The sequence below is a fragment of the Camponotus floridanus genome, unplaced genomic scaffold, assembly GCF_003227725.1.
Source record: "Camponotus floridanus strain SB8 unplaced genomic scaffold, Cflo_v7.5 scaffold27, whole genome shotgun sequence".
In the NCBI taxonomy this organism is placed as follows: Eukaryota; Metazoa; Arthropoda; class Insecta; order Hymenoptera; family Formicidae; genus Camponotus; species Camponotus floridanus.
Window position 1 is genome coordinate 269915 of NW_020229403.1, and position 18152 is coordinate 288066.

The 18152-nt window shown below is 37.1% G+C and overlaps 1 protein-coding gene across 4 annotated transcripts in view; it reads left to right on the top strand.

Annotated features, from left to right (window-relative positions):
• The window catches only part of LOC105248259 (tyrosine-protein phosphatase 99A), a 257956-nt gene that overhangs the window by 232290 nt on the left and 7514 nt on the right, over nt 1-18152 (top strand). For all 4 annotated transcript variants that reach the window (XM_025409532.1, XM_011252929.3, XM_011252932.3 and 1 more), the window contains exons 5-12: nt 2519-2706; nt 2831-2945; nt 12519-12725; nt 13367-13647; nt 13851-14104; nt 16510-16793; nt 17510-17730; nt 18004-18129. In XM_025409532.1, coding sequence (XP_025265317.1) covers nt 2519-2706; nt 2831-2945; nt 12519-12725; nt 13367-13647; nt 13851-14104; nt 16510-16793; nt 17510-17730; nt 18004-18129 — 1676 coding nt within the window. The remainder of the gene's footprint in view (nt 1-2518; nt 2707-2830; nt 2946-12518; nt 12726-13366; nt 13648-13850; nt 14105-16509; nt 16794-17509; nt 17731-18003; nt 18130-18152) is intronic.

An 18152-nucleotide genomic window follows, 5' to 3' on the forward strand; every position in this document is an offset into this window, starting at 1 on the left:
TCTAGAGGCAAGCAAAAAAATTAATGTAACAAGAAATTTTATAGATTCAACCAGAAAATACTAACCAAATCCTTGTAGTAAAATCTATTAAACGTTCTAGTTATAAAAAATCAAGTTTTATCATGATAACTAGAAATTCTCGTTTGATTTAACCAAAATGCCTTCAATCATACACGTCTTGTTGATACAATCAAACGATTTTTCTCAGTGTATACATGTATATATAATATAAGACATCAATTTCGATCAGGTTGATGTAATTCCGCATGAAACTATGTATAATGTGTTTACGTACTTACGACCCTGTTGTATACGATACATTGGTTTCAAGAATAATATTAGCAATATGTTTACGCGAACGGTTTGTCACGATTAAGCGTTTGAACGTTTACGATGAAATTGGTACTTCGATAATATATCACGAAGGTATAAAACCGGCGTTATCGTCATAAACGCGCCGACGAGGTAATAATAAGTTAACGCAGATTTAGAGCCAGTAAAAAAATGCAGCTCGTATTTATCGTGGTGCTAAATTGCTCGACGAAAGTAGAGAACCGAGGCCGAATTAAGAGACTTATATATATCACTTATTCTGCTAATACTCGATTCGACTTATCGCACGTGTGAAAAATTATCTAAAAATTATCTTAAACTCTCTTCTGATAATCACTATTATGTATAATATATACTATATAATAATAATAATTATTATTATTATCTTATTATAAATATTAATTATATATAATAATACATAATTATTAATTATTATTGCTTCTCTCTGTTTAACAAAATTATAGAAATAATTATTACAATGTAATATTAATGTGTCTTGCTTGGATCGCAAATCATCAGAATTGCTTTTTCTCTTTACTTCATTTTAAACATAAATATCATCATTTCGACAACTGGTAATTAACCATTAATAAATTAAACGATTAAGGATTAATACGATTATGACCAGGCGGAGCTCCTTACTTTTTCGCGACACCGCCGAGTCGAGCTCGCGCAATTAACGCCTCGTGATCGTACAATTAACGCTTCCGTTGACATTATAACACGACGGATGGATGGGAACGGTCGGACTAACTGACACACAACGCGCATTAAATGTCCCGGTATTATTTCTGCGACAATTTCTCACTCTCGGCCCCGAGTCAGCTGACGTGCCGACGCGATATCGCGGCCGCGACAGCGCGCAACGAGAGCGGACGTTTCAGAAGTGACGGCGGGGATGCTAATTATTTCGAACGTGCTTCTGTGACGGGGACAACGAGCCCGCCCTGGCCTGTCCTTTGCGCGCGATAAGGCAACCCCGAAAACAAATTACGCGGGCTTTAAAATTATTACACGACCATTTTTTAAGCGACCTCCACGTGCGTCTCTACCGCGACGATAATCTCTCGCGGATTGAAACGGCCGTCCCGGAAACTGGATGCTTGACGAGTACCGTTCGTAATAATTTTCACGAAAAAATCCGATCGTTTCGGTCGAGATTCATATTTCCCAGAATAATGCAGAGGGATATTACTCGCCGTATATCGATTGCGATATCGATATTCGCGGATTCAGATACGGTTTACGTAGACGTGAATTAAAAATGTCCGACTTTGAAAACAATTCCACGAGGATCAATAAACTATGTGTAACGCGATCGCGTGTGTATGTAAAGATATGTTGTTAACATAGATTGGATAATTTCGATGAAAATGTGTATTTTCGATATTGGAAGTAAAATAAATTCGCGCGCGCAAAACACAATAGCACATATATCCGTGATATTTTATATGATATTTTCCCATATACACAATATTCGGCCATATGTATATATTTATGCAGAAACTTGAAATTTTCGAGAGAAGAGCCTGCCAGTTTGAAAATTTTTATTCACGATTGCCAGTTAAATATTACCTTTTTAATTTTTCTCCGCATCCGCGTCCGCGGGTTACGTACTTATTCACATACATATATATATATATATATATATATATATATATATATATATATAGTATTCGATGATTCTACGCAATCACAACTATCGATTTCCGGCCGTGCTCCTCTTCCCCCGCGCGCACCGCATCAACTTTAAATATTATTTTTATGTCATACCACCGCACGTTGTTCTTTAGAATCGGTTTTTTTTTTATAAACTGATGGATTTCTGTAGTGTACATATATACGTTTTGTTTAAACATCTCTCTCGATGAGAGAGAATCGTGATTTTCATCGGGATAACAATCTATCTTTTTTTTCTCACAGAATATACGACATATACGAGATATATATTTGGATAAACCGTTCGCTAAACACTTTTGCTAACATTTTTATATGCGTGTAATACGCGATATTTATAAATATGAATATACAATATTTTTACGCAAGAGCGTGCAATGTGCTTTTTCAGGATTACGTTCTTTTTTATATTTATTCTTTTTTTTTATTCCAGTATTGTGTGCTGTTTTTTTTTTAATTCAATTGAAAAAATTTATATTTATTATATATATATTTGCACTATTTGCAGTACCGGAAGGAAAGCCGACCATCACGGCGGCCCATAATACCTCAGCGACGTCTATTTATCTGGCGTGGAAACCGCCGAATCGTGATACCATACACGGCGAGTTCCTTGGATATCGCATCGGATACCGACGACGCGAGAAAGCGGATGAAGAGATGAAGAACATCTACATTCGCGATCCTGCCGTCGACGTAAGTCGCCAAGTATTTTTCTTTTATTCTTTATCAATCAATGCGCCATCATCCCTTATTAATCAATACGATTGTTTAAAAAAAAATGACAATTGTATATATTTCTTGTTCTTGATTCTTTCAGAATCACAGTATTCACAATCTGGATACCTTCACGCAATATTTAGTTTCGCTGCAAGTCTTCAATCCCGAAGGTCATGGACCGGCTTCGACCGTCACGGTGATGACCGACGAAGGTGGTAAGTATAAATAAGTAGAGAGAGAAAAAAATTATTTTATACTTTTAATTTGGCGCGATATTAAAAAATAAAACTGAGAAAATAAAATAAAATAAAATTGATACATTTTCGAGAGATACAATGGCAGATATAAAGTATTACGTGTATCCATGTACGGTAAAACAGAATACGGTATCATTCGCGATACGATATTTGTGGAAAGCTAGCTTAGCTACAGCTGCTAGACAAGAATCCTGTGCTGAAACAAATATTTCATTGTGCACATAATCAATTATATTAATATTATGTGTAATATTATGTGTAATATTAATATTATGTGTAACAATTATTAAACAAAGGTTTACATTTCTTCTTAATAAGAATTATCTGGGTGTTATTATTTTCTATTTAACGTGTGATATTTAAATCCAATTACGAGTATATATTTATCCAAATATTTTATTCTATTTATTCTATTTATTAATTAAGCTTTCGAACAAAGAAATAGAAAAATCAAATTTTTTCATAACATTTGTAAAATTTAATTCTGGAATACTTTGCCTTATTGTTAACGCAATTTAAAACACGTTATGATAATGTATTCGAATTTATGCTGATGATTCATCATTATCGTCATTATATTCTGAATCATTACGGTTCTACGCATCTACCGCCAACAACTTTCTAGCTGCACCGCACACGATAGAAACTCATCATCAGAGTGCTTCGTTTCGAAGGGGAATCTAGCGTTCTCATAGCCGTACCTAGAAAGCCTTGATACCCCGTATATATCTATTACGAATGCTTGAAAATCTCCCAATCGTGAAAATATTTCTCAGAAATCAAGATATAAAAGATCAGTATCAAGAAAATTTATACTCCATAAATTTTTAAGAGTTCTACGTGTCTGTACTTCCTAATCTTGTTAAAGAGAAAGAGAGTAGAGAAGGAGAAAGGAAAGCAAGAGATAAATAGAGACGAGAGAGTAGCAATTGATTCAAGAGAGAGGGTATCGCTCGTGCAAGAGAGACGAACGAGCGGTCACGGGAAGAACGAGAAGAAGAGGGGCTCGTGACAGTCGTGGCGACCGAGCGACAGAGGAAGCCGACTATAGAGAATTGAAGAGAGAAAGAGAGAGACGGAAAGAGACAAAGGGAGAGGGAGCAGGCGAAAAGGTGAGAGAGAGGAAGAGAGAAAGCGGCAGCAGCTGCTAGCGGCGTTTCGGTCGGCGCCGCGCCTGGTCGACGATCGATTTTCCCCGATTTTTCAGCACGCGAGAGAGGCGAGAGAGAGAGAGAACGAGAGAGAGAAGCTCCTCGTCCGCTCGAGTCGGCCGCGGCGAGCACGCTGCATCTCGCGTCAGCCGGTCCTCGTCATCGTCGTCGTCCTCGTCGTCGTCGCCGCCAATCGTCATCATCCGGAAGAAGACGACAACACGAGCGCGTTTGCGTCAAGCGCGCACGTGTATCTCGGTTCCTCGACCGCGCGACTCGCCGACTTGTCAAGAGCGCGCGGACCGCGTGCGTGAAAACGAAGCGGGCGAGCGCAACGCGTGAGTGCGCTTGTGTGTCCGTCAAGTCCACGCTGGAGCGTTTCGTACGCACTTGCCGGATGTACGGAGGGAGATCCCACAACGATGTATGAACACGGGCCAAAGCTGCCGCGGCTCGAACGAGCGTGAAACCGCGCACGCTCGCTCGCTCGCTCGCACATACTTGAGTGAAGCGAGTGAGTGAGCGGTGCGCGAGCGGGCGGTGCAGTGCGAGTGTGCGCGTGTAGTCGTCCGCATGCACGCGTCCGCATCCGCGGACTGCGCGCAGTGACAGTACGCGTTCCCGGTGCGAGTGTGCTCCGCCTGTGCAGAATAATCGCGCGGAATAATCGCCTCGTGCGGCCGGGTGTTTCCCGTCAATTGCGGTTAGTGCGGTCGGCGTCGCGGAATCGCCGAATGCGAGAAGGGAAAAATATCGCGACCGAGCGATCTTGTCTGGACAATCATCTCGCAAAAGAGATACATGTATATATACATATATCTCTTTTATATATGTATATATAGAAAGAAAGAGTGAGTGAGTGAGAGAGAGAGAGAGAGAGAGAGAGAGACGGAGGTTTCGCCGAGATGGCGGCGGACCGTCGATTCCGACGACGCCTTCTCCGGGTCGCTGGTGACGCCTAGTTGGAGAAATAGATATATCGTGGGCAAAAGATCCTTGGTTCGCCTCTCTCTCTCTCTCTAGACAAAAGATCTTTTGTTAGGGTCGCGCTAACCGTCACGAATCGCTTCTCCTTCTCGTTGCTCCGAAATCGGATTTCGGATGATTTCGGGTAGTGACGACGAGGTCGAGGGGTCGATATGACGCGAGCGAGATTTGCATGTCGAACGTTGCCAAAATGACGCTATAGTGGCACATCCGAAATATTCTTAATATTCTCCGACAGGTTTACTCACGTGTTTTTTTTTTCGGGCTTATTTCGATAATTTCTATTGTTTCGAGTGCTTCAAAAAATGCGATATGTCTGTGTGATACCATGTGATATCCATTGTGTTTTGTAAAAATTTCTATAAAGCTCTCTGTAGTTTCGATGAGTGTTTAAGAGGTAAATAGAAAAAAAGAGAAAATACCGTTGATTGACGTTCTCATGAAACATGAAATGTGACTATCACTTTTGAAGAGAAAAATAATACTTCAATCAAGTTCTCTCTTGACTTTGTTTTCTAGTATGCCGACATAGAGCAAATCATCGTCATAAACAAGTTTCGCGAATGATTTTTATCAAGAAAGTACTGATCAATTTCGATGACGATGTTATAAAAACGAGAAATAAATCGCAATTTCTCGTCATTTAATATTGATTTTTTTCTTTATATTCGATGCAATAAAAATGTCCAATACAACTATCACTTTGGTTACAACAAATGTTAATGAATCATGAAATGATACTCATATTTTTTTAATATTCGATCAAGGAAAAATAACAATCAATATTCTTGTGAGTCACTTGGATTAATAAGGTGCATCCATAAATTTCAATGTCACATTTTCTCACAATGTTTTTCTTGCTACATTCGATATAAAAAGATATAAGCGAAAAAAATCCATCGGAATGTCATTATTAGGAAAATAATTTTTCGAGGTTACTTAAAACGAGTGAAAATCAATAAAATCTATCCGGGCAAAACAGGCGCCATTGAATAATAAAACTATGTAACACAGATTCTAATCATGAGAGAGGAGAAAATCGATAAACCTCCAGCGGAGTGTCGGGAGTGTCGTTGAATAATAAAAAAGCGGCGTCTCCTTTATTTCCGCTTCTATTCCGACACGAGGAGAAATAGCGAGATTCCGTCAGTGCGACGACACGACGTTGAAGGACTCGTCATATGCGAGTTCGATCGGTGAAACTCGGTGCATCCGCCGCACGGCCGCGTGGAAGCACGAGAGGGGAAAGGCGAGGGGAAGAGAAGCGAGGACGGATCGTCGTCGTTTAGGGTCGACGACGGTGGCAACGCACGCTCCGGTGCTTCGCTCGAGCAAAAATCTCACGATTGAGGTCGATCCATTCCACGCTGCCGTTTCTCGGACCGTTCCAATTTCGACGAGCATTTCCTCATCATTGATCCTCGCGAGTTTATCGGCACATCCGCCAGAGATATACATCTTCCGATCTCTCTTTTCCTGCGATCGAAAGTGTAAAAAAGTTCGCGCTTTCTTTCAAATTTTGTGTCTTTTTTTTTTAATTATAAGCAAAGATTAAAAATGCTTTATTATTGCGAATATCCTTTGTTCGTTAATATTATTCGCGATCTTCTCGAGTAACTTTTGATAGTGAATTATTGATGTGTTTTCGTTTCGCGCCGGCACAAAAATGAGTCTCGCGAAATGGGGCGCGGTCTGGTTTGAACGATTACACTCGAGATTCCATCTCATTGTGAAATGAAAACTCGAGCCAACGTGGGATTGACGTGGGAATCCTCATGGATTAGCCTCATCCGCTTTTACATCTATCTTTCTTATAAAAAGAGTTGCAGTTGTTGGGATTACTGTATACATTTCAAATAATTTCAATCGCGAATTTTATAAGTGTTTTAATTAACATTTTTAAGCATAGTGCCAAATACAAAATTTATGATTTTTAATAATATATAAAGAGAGAACTTTAGCGAAATATTATTATTCTGCTTAATAGGCCATGGTACACGCGGTCCTTAAATGTGGTCACGTGTGTCATGTGCGATTCTTTTATATTGAATAAAAGTTTATTTTTAATTTGTCATTTTTTCATTATGTCATTTTCTAAAATTTTATTGCCGTAAAATAACCGCGTGTAACATTATCAAGTGTTAGCAATTATTAATCATCCCATGCCAATTAGGTAGTAAATGGAATATGGAACATTCTCACTCTCTCTTCTTTTATTTTCTCTTTCTCCCTATTGTTAAGGAAGCGTCATTGTTATTGGCCGTTCTGTAATTTGCTTCTTTATCCGTTTAATCCGGTGTTCAAGCTAACTCAGTTTCTCCTGCAACTGACGTTTAATTGTTCGTGCTGCATTGGGAAAATTCACTCTCATGTTGTTTTCGAAAGTGCGGTCTTTCGTGCTCTCTTTTCGTTGATCGAAACTTGGAATAATATACACAGCGAAAAAGTACATATGCAAGCTTATGACAGTCTTTATTTTTGGATATTTATAAATTAGAAATTGGTTTGTAACACATATAAAATATGTGTAATTTTGGAAAGGCTTCTTTTTTAAGATTATAAGCGAAATGGAGAATGAATAATTTATTGAAAGTTAATTTCTGGATAAATAGATAACTACTTATTATATTCATTTAATTTCAAATAGAATTTTTTTAATTAAAAAGTTCACGATATAAGCTTCATGAAAAATGAAAAAAAAAAGCTTCATGAAAAATGAGAAAAAAAGATAATTTGTCCGAAGAAATAATCGACATAAAAAAATTTTTCATTTCAGTGCAATATACAAGTGTTATCGTTTGATTTGAGATGTATACAGTAGATATTTCTTATTTATGTACTTCTCTTTCAACTCTGCATTTTTATTCTAAATGATAGATCGAATGGACATGACGCATTGATATTGATGTGGCATCGGGTATCGTGTTGTTTACGATGCTACAGCACCATGTTCCCCTAGTCTCTGTCCACTAAAAATGTAGGGGGAGATCAATCCACGTTCCAAGGGGTCCGAATAATCCCCTGCTGGTCTGCCCTCGTGACACGATCGTGCGTGGTTCGTCGATGACGAATATTCGAGGACGCGATCACGAGAGAGGGTTCACAATAATTATTTCAGTTATTATTTAACAATTTTCTCAAAGAAAGCTGTACATGCTGCATTAATATGCGCCGAAAATTCTTCATTCCACTCTTTCGCAAGTAACGATCGATCGATTCGCGAAGAGTTTACGATAAGATCATGCTAAATTATTTGTATCTCAACAGGAAATATAATCGTTGGCAAATATAGTGCCATATAATTATCATAACACATGCGACGAAAAGTTGAGTCAGCGCTTGAGATAACCCGAGGACTTAGGCGCGCGCAAAATGTGACAATGACAATGGACCGGTTGGTGAATAAATGCGTCAATATGCGTCCTACTTGGACTACCGTGACGACAACGAAAAGACGGTGTTATAGTAATTGAGCGAATACGTGCCGCGAGAGGAGCGTGCCGAGTGTTCCTCGGCGAGGATGGGCGAATTTGTGAAATAACGGGTGTAGCAAGAGAAAGAAAGAGAAAGAGACGTACGCACAACGCACGCACGCGGCGTTTTACACAGCTGCAGCTGTAAAGAAGAGAGGAAAAAAATGATGCCGTGGGCCAGCGTGGCCAGTGCCGCTCAACTAGCGGCCTCGCTAGCCCTGATCCTGAGATTCCTCATCGTCACCGCTGCGTATCCGATCACGACGATCGACGAGCAGACCTACGAGCAGACGACCTACATCGTGCCGCTGTCTTCTACGGAGAATGACAGCGATATTTATCGAGGTAATTTGCGGGGGACACCGCGCGACCGATAAACCGTCACCTGCTTGGAGAAAGCGCGATGAGTGTGTTTAGAATAATTTGAGAATTTTAATTTAAAATATTTAACGATAATGGCAGAGAAATTAAATAAACGTTAGAAAGAAAAAATCAAGAGGAGGAGGAAGGAAGTATTACGCTTTGATAAGGCATTATCTTGAAGCTTATCATTATTTATATTGTCATTGTCCTGTTTCTTGGTATCTTTATCGAAACAATACAAATCATACTATTAATAATATTAAATAATACTCTTAATAATATTAAATGACCTATGAGTTTGTAAACAAAATCACATTGCGATCGCATAGTACATTAGACGAAAATATGATGCACATTTGAAAGTATTTTGAAGCTATATATGAAATTATGTATATTATTTATATTTAGCTGATCAGTAAACCCCCTTCAATTTCTCCTAGACATTAAACTTATTAACTTGAAATTGACACTAAATAAGGTGTGTAACTCAAATAATATTAAAATTGATAATTACAAAAATAATAATGAAATGAGACAGACTATTCGTTTAAACGTTCACTTGAAACACTTGTTTGAAGAAAACGTGATTCTACGCGTTCAAGGAATACGAGTCAAGTAGACTGCGGTAAAAATTTCGCCACTTAGTATCAATTAAAAGCGCGACTAATTGGTAAAACATAAAAATGAATGCGCGAGTTTCACTAGGAAATGTCACTCGTCCATTCAAGTATTGCGTTACGCAGCTACTTCGTAATCATCTTGCGAGTATACAAGATTGTCCGCTCGTGTAATCGATGCTTAACTCATTTCCCGTTCCGTCTCGATTTCGCGGAACGCGAAACGCACGTGTGTTTCGTAAGCTACACAAGGTGACTTATCCAAAGGACGCCTCCTCATCCGTTTCGTCTCCTCCTTAAACCACGCTCACCTACAATGCACACCTATGATTGCGCAAATGTTTTAAAACGCACAAGCGTGCATTGTAGTTGCCCGGTTATTTTGTAATTGCCGTTGTAATTGCCGCAAGTGCGATGACCCCGTTGCGGGAAAACGATATTTTGTAACTTTTTTATTGCACGCAGAATTAGTTTCTACATAAAAGCGTAATAAAATAACGATGAGATTGACCTGTGCGGTTTATCTCGTTTTATCTACGTAAAAAAAGCGCAATACTCGTTTTTTGTATACGTGACATATAAACTGATGGATATCGCCATAGCAACGATTACCTACTGACCTTAAGTGTCGTCGCCGGTATAAAAATCGCAGTATGAAAATACGTTTATCCTCACAATTATTTTCAAGAGTAGAAGCATTGAATATATTTCCTCTTGCGCGGAATCCAGACATTCTATTTTTATGACAGAATCCAAGGTCAGTAGCCTAATCCAGACAAATGGAAATACCATTCCCGAAATCGTCCCCGGAAATCATATACGGTATTTTTTAAATGATTAAATAATTTTTATAAAACGAGACAATTATTAGCGTATAATAATTTATCAACAAAAAATAATTTATTGTTAAAAAAAAAATATTGCCTCTCCTTGTGCAAGAATTTTCATCTTGAAGATCTATGCAGGATTTCGAAAAACTCTGTGTGTAATATCGTCTAAAATATATCAATTATTTAATCAAGTTAACTTGCGTTATTCAAACTCGAGTCGAAGAATTGCAATGAATTCGGATGCAATCGGCTCGAAGCGGTGCAAATCGGTATGCAAGCGCGACTCCTCGAGCAGGTACTTCGTTTTCTTATCTGTTCCTTTCACTTACGGTGAACCGTTACTCACTGCGAACCTATCCTAATAAAGACACTTTCGCCTACTTGATTATGTTATTTGGTCCTTCGAATCTGTGGAAAAACGATCATTTTCACGGTGATGAATCTTCCTCTCTCTTAAAGAAAGCGCATCATTCGACGCTCGTCTTATCGAAAGGCATAATACAAGTCCCTTTTAATTTTTTTAAAATTCACTCGAGATCGAATACAGTCTGGATGAGCGTGGTTGAAAGCATTTCGCGAATAGTTTTGGCGCGCAATTCATTCTTGAAGTTGCGCACGACGGCGGTGGATCGCAAGATCACGACCTTGCTTGGCATACGGCGGGACCCGTAATCGTATTCATTTTTCAACCTGATAGTAATACGAGTACGACTCGGCTTGACCGTCGTTGTGCGTGCACAGACTCGATATGACATCATCCACCGCAGCTTGTAAGGCTTGTAAAGGTGTATATCTCCTCGCTTTCCTCGCGCACAACCTCGCATTTTATTACACGTCGTTAATCTAACGCGCGAATTCGATAAGGTGCTTTAAACGGAACGCTGCACAAGATGATAACGCACTAAAGATCACCAAATAGTCGTAAATTATCGTTCGCGGGAGTCGAAGAGAAATGATCTTTCCCGTTGCACGTTGTCGATAAATCGGAAATAAAATAATTTTTCAATCATACGAAATTGTTCTTAAATTCCATCGTTTTCTTTTAGCCTTTTTTTTAAATTCTATTACGAAGATTCTTGTAACGTGAGAACTTGTGTGTCTTTTAATTTATTTCGTGTATTATAAATTTTAATTAATTAATTTATATATATATTTATCTTCTCCTTTTTCTTATTTTTATTTTATTCAATATATTTGACAGACTTTCCCTTATTATTATTATGTGTATTATAAATTTTAATTAATTAATATATATATATATATATATATATATACATATATATATATATATATTTATATATATATTTATCTTCTCTCTCTTATTTTTATTTTCCTCTTATTACGCGTCATTTATTTGAAGCGTGTCTGAGCAAGATTACTGTCAATGATTTTACGCAGCTGAGGATAGAATGCAAATCAATCTGCATGTTTTATACCGCACATCGTGCAACGTATGGTAATGCCGTAGCAGATGCATGAATATTCAATAAATTTGATCTCTCTTATATGAACGCATCGACGATCGTTTATTCGTCCGTATTATTTACTCAAGGAAATAGAGCTTTAGAAAAATGAAAATATAGCGGTATATCGATATCTGTTGCTCGAAAGAATAATTAAATAACCATGTGGGAGCGGATCCCTGATATTGGTTACGTATTCCGAATATCTTGATATCTTGATATCCGAAAAGAGAGAGAAAGGAAAACATTGGCATCATATTTTGTTTCTTATCGATGCAACGCGTAGCGAAGGATAAAAAAAAGAAAGAGATCCTCGTTTGAATGTCTCTCGTTTTTCTTTCTCTCTCTGCGTTATATCTGCCTACATTGTATCATAGAAAAATTTATGACACGTGCAAGTCTATCTCTTTATGTCCATGTAAATAACGCATTCATCGTATGAAAAGGCGTTACGCTCCGACAATGAGAAAAAACGAAATAAAAATTTTAATGGAAAGTCTGCTATTTCTGATGCGCTTATTTTGAAATACGCTTGGAATATCTTTCGCTTTGTCTCAGCGCGACATTGCAAATGACGAGGAGAGAGGAAAGGTCAATATATCGGCTTATTGTAATGAAAAACGTATCTTTTTTTCTCGCTCTTTTAGCTCCAACAAAGCCGGAGAATCTCACCTCCCGGGAAATCACGGGCAGCAGCATTGAACTCTCGTGGTCGGAACCCGAGAATGCCAACGGTATCATCGTCGGTTATCGCGTTTACTATATGCATTCCAATTATACGGATGTTAAAATGCATATACCCGATAAATCAGACTCGGACGACCCGAATACCAAATTTATCCTGAAAGATTTGAGTGAGTATACACCTTACACAATATTGCACCGTAAACAATATTGCACGAGAAATACGACATTACGAATAAGATTGTTTAAGTATTAAAAAAGTTCAATAAATATCAAATGCTCAATCGGACTAGGATTTACCTTTTTTTATTTATTTAAATGCCAAAAAAAAGAAATCTTTAATACAAATCAATTGATTAAAATTTACATCAGTAAAGGTGACATCGGTAAATTTTTTATTCCAACGTATAATTTTAACGTTAGTCTGTCTGTCTTTTTAAGATGCGAGATTAAATATGCAATCTTTAGTCGACAACGAATAGTCATTACAGTAGACGACTAGAGATAGAGGTCGGCGTACTTGGCTCATTGATAAGAAATGCTCGAGGAATTCTTATCACTGTATTTATTCTTTTTTCATATATCCCTGCTGCGCAGGGACGAATGCATTAGATATAATAATTTAGCGTTACAATTACAGACGAATAAAGAAAGAATCATATTTCATTGCGAAAAGATGCCTCGATGAGATTCAATATATCCATATGACGCGACTAGTCACGAGCAAAAAAATAGTCACTTAAGTTTCATTCATGAAGGTTAATTTGCTCGATTGCCATTCATCATAACCGAGCCGGGTTGTCATTTGCAGATCCAAATACCAACTATAAGATATGGGTGAAAGCTTACACGCGGAAAAATGAAGGCGAGCCTTCCGATCAGATTATTCTCAGAACCGATATAACAGGACCAAGCGCACCTTTAATTTTGAATCTGACTTGCCAGTCTCACCAGTCCCTCTATATTCAATGGGCCAGACCGGTTACTTTTTCGGGCTCGATCGACTATTACTACATCAATTATCGACCAGAAAATGGAAGATATTACGAGGAAGTTGAATTAGCCACCCAGAAGAGTCATCTCGAAAGCGGGGTTCGTCTCTCTTTTATAACTTAATATTAAGTATATTTTTACACGGGTAAAAAGAGAGTATGTAATTTACTTGATATTTATAATATTTGCTAATAAGAGAAACTTTCTGTATCTTTTTTTCCTTTATACTTTCTCTATCATCGTTCACATCAATTTCAATAAAAACAAATCATAGTACATTGTCCGAATTTATTTTTATGCAGGCGATCATACCTAATCTGACAGTGAACACCGTTTACGAAATCGTGGTACGAGGAGCCACTAAAAGCACAATAAACAGCCGCATCATTCAAGGCGAGAGTTCTACACCGGCAAAGGTATTGGTCACTCGTGATTGCGACAAGATACCGCCCTTGATGCGTCGTAGCAGTAAAGATCTCAGCCCCGGAGTGATCGCTGGGATGGTATGCGCCTGTTTTGCCGTGATGTTGGCAATTACGTCCTTCGTGCTATGGAAGTAAGTCACGATTTCATTTTTTATCTCACGACGCATTATCGCAGAAATCTTAATGCTGACTTGATTATGAAATGATATTTCCGTATCGATAAATGTGTATAATTCTAAATACTCTCATGTAACGTAAGAATTTAAAAAAAAACTATATTCTAGATATATTATACTGATCGCTATATGTAGATATATTTAAATTTCTGATTTATATTTCTCTTTTTATTTGAATAATCTCAGATATACGAGAAAGGATAGAATAATTATAATAGTTAGTTACAATAAATCAATACATAATTTATCTAGTTTAATATAAAGCTAGAGAAATAAAATACAAAACTGTAAAAAAACATAATGAGAGATCTATACTTTCTCTCGCTACGCTTCAATGTTTCAGCTGATTTTACAAAGTATTATTTTCTAACGTTTCACTTCCGCTCCGCGCTGACTAGTCTAACACTAAACGATCTATTATTCTTCTTACTTAAAAATTGTAGATGAGACAATTGGCATGTTTAAGGATGTTTTGTATATACAATCCCAGCAAAAAGTAACTGAAAATCAATATTGACGAATATATCCACTTTCGGTGTATTTTGACAAATCGTGTGGAATATTATAATTTGATCTTAGCTTACAGTGCAGAGATGTATTTATTAATATTTATTGCATTTTTACTGAAATATTCCGAATTTTGTTAATCGAAATGATTAACTTTTGGCAGAGAATTTCGAAATTCTTGTGATAGATACATGACTAACTGCATTGAATTATATTTAATATCTTTTTAACCAGTTAGTACTTGTATAATATTATTTGACCAAATATTTCCTCTCTATCTAAACTTTTGCAAATTTTAAACAAATTCTGAATATTTTCATGTGTTTTTGTCATTTGAATCAACGTGGTTATACGTTTCCAATAAGAACACATGTTAATTCGGTGCAAATTAAAATCCTTATAACTTGTGAACGCTTTAGTGAATCGATTTAAAAATTGTACTGAAGATTCTAAACATATGTAAGGACATTCTGTACAATTTTCATTAAATTTTCAATATTTTGAAAATAGATACAAAACATCTTTAAACGCCTCGGATCGCGAATGATATTCGGTATACGAACAATTAGAAAGTTTTCAACGAATGATGCAATCACATGCATTTGTTTTTCTCATTCAAATTTTTCTGTTGCAATTTCTCTTCTCAATTTATACGAGCTTTAGATTATATCATATTTGGTCTATTATTAAAAATTATGATTTTATATTTAAATTTTATAATATTACAAAAATGTAATTAATTCAATTATAAATTCAATATTTTTAAAGAGAATATTTTGTAAAAATAATTTTACAGAGAATATTTTTTTCAAATTAAATTTAAATAAGATTACAAGTTTATTTCTATCATTTCGCGTAATTACTAAAATTATATCGCAATACTCGGGAAATTATTCGAGCGTACATATCGAAGCCGCTTATATTAATCTTGTAAGAGACCGAAATAATTTTGAAACGCGATGATATCGTCAAATTTATCGGGCGCAATTTACGAGACAGTTTGTATGTGTTAATACAGAGATACGCGCGGTACACTTTAATAATATCTGGATGCGCTCGCGCTCTTATGTTGCACGTTATCACGCGAGATAACGCACGGTGACAAAGGCTGAGTGTCTCGCAGTTACCGGAGTAAAACGTACCGAGTCGGAGCGGAGCGAGACGCGCGTAACGTGACGCACGCATCAAACGCAGAGACTTGCGCGCCGCAAGTGGAAACGCGTGTGCCACGCGTGTCTCTCGTTCTTTTCATCGCGCGTCAGTGTCTCGGGTGACGTTCTCAAGAACGATCGAAACGGCACGAGCGATGTACAAGACGGATCGGCTGATGACAAGCTCATTTTCTGGGTCACGGACGGAGTCCGACTTATTTAGTCGTTGTTTATTCCGCGAGCGCGTCGTTTGTTGATTCGTGAGATCCTCTCTATCGGGAGACCCCGCCTATGATGGATGCTATCGTCGACATTATGCCATCGAAATGAAGAAGTTTTTTCGTAACTTGTAAGTTCGATACGTATATATGTACATAGGTGTGTGCTTTGAATCCAAGAGTAATCAGCGAAGGAATCCGTGATATCAGCATTTGATTATGATGTATCAATATTTGATCATTTCTATCTGACTAGTCCATATGCGTGTTTTTCGTTGAGTCTATAAGCTTCGCGGCTGAAACACTTGAATATTTTTAAATTGCATAATGCTTCATTAATCTCGTTAATAGACAATATTTATATAAATTATATTTTAGTGAAAACATCCGTATATAAGAGAAACATTAGATTTTTTCTAAATACTTTCTAAGAAAATATATATTTCGAAAAAGATAGATGTGTGTATGTGTTTTTTTTTTCTAGACCGATCTTTAGGAAATGCTTCCACACTGCCTACTATTACCTGGATTATCCGCCGCGGAATGTTCCCACTCTTCAGGAGTGGGAAAACAGCGAGCAAGACGGCGAGAGGACCGCCGTGGCCGTCCAGCAATTTGTTCAACATGTCGCGAGTCTTCACGCCGACGGGGACATTGGTTTCAGTAAAGAATACGAGCTCATACAATCCGAAACTGGGGACTACACCGTGGAGAATTCCCAATTCGCTGAGAATAAGGCCAAGAACAGATACTTGAATATACTCGCGTGTAAGTAGTCCTTGACGTGTCACGCTTGCGTTCGCGCGTTGTCGTAATATTTACAAATGAAAGGAAACATCTTAATATAAAACTGGTAACGCTTCACAGTTCTCTATTCCTCGCGAGAATGTTATATTACTTTTCTGAAGGATATTTTCATTCACCATCGTCAAGCCGATATTCATTACGACCGATTTATTTTAGTTCAATCTGACAATCAGCGACTGACCTCTTCATTGATTCCATCCTGGCGTTATGACGTAGTTATCAATTCTTTCTAGCAATAACAAAAATTCAAGGAAATTTAAATTTATACGAAACAAATTATCGTATTTAATGAAATAAAAACAGCTGTTTTAACAAGAGGCGAAATAGTTTAACGATTCAGGAATATTACACACAGTCGCAAAATTACTGCTAATGGAAAATGCCTCCTCTATTATTATGTGCGGAAAGGAGTAATAAGCTTCCGTCAAGTTAAAGCGACATCTCGGTATAAGAGATATCTCGGCTTAAATTATACGTTGATTTTTACGTCGATTATGTCGATAAGTGGATAATTATATCGTGCGTTTTTTTTTAAACTCGTATTTTTAGACAATAAAATGCAATATTCTGAAGATACAATCTTATTGAAGATGTGAAGCGTGCTTTAACTTTATTCAGCTCGAAACAAATAATGTCTCGATTATTATAATATACATTTTTTATATTATTATCATTAGACGACCATACTCGTGTGCAATTACTCTCCTGCGGCGGTGGGCCTCCTAAAAAGGGTCAAGATTACGTTAACGCGAATTACATCGATGGATGGCAAAAAGCGCGAGCATATATCGGTACCCAGGGTCCACTCCCGCCTACGTTCGATGGCTTTTGGCGGATGGTTTGGGAGCAACGCGTATCAATAGTCGTAATGATTACCAATCTGGTCGAACGCGGTCGTGTAAGTATGACTATCATATATATCGCATATTTTTTATTATAATATGTAAAAGCTGCGCTACTAAATAATAAACAATGAAGTTGAAATAAAAGACAATTCAATTATTCATATGTAAAAATGTTTAATTTACAATATATAATAAATTACAAGTAAAGTGAAATTTACAATTTATTCAATTATTATATTTTGTTTATTATTATTATTATTATTATTTTATTTATTTTATTATTATTGTTATTATATTATTAATATTCATTATTTATATTTTTATAGAGGAAATGTGATATGTATTGGCCCAAGGAAGGGACCGAAACATATGGTTATATTCAAGTGACTTTAGTAAAGGAGGACATTATGGCGACATATACCATCCGTACTCTTCAAATTCGACATTTGAAGGTATAAATATAAAAATAAAATGC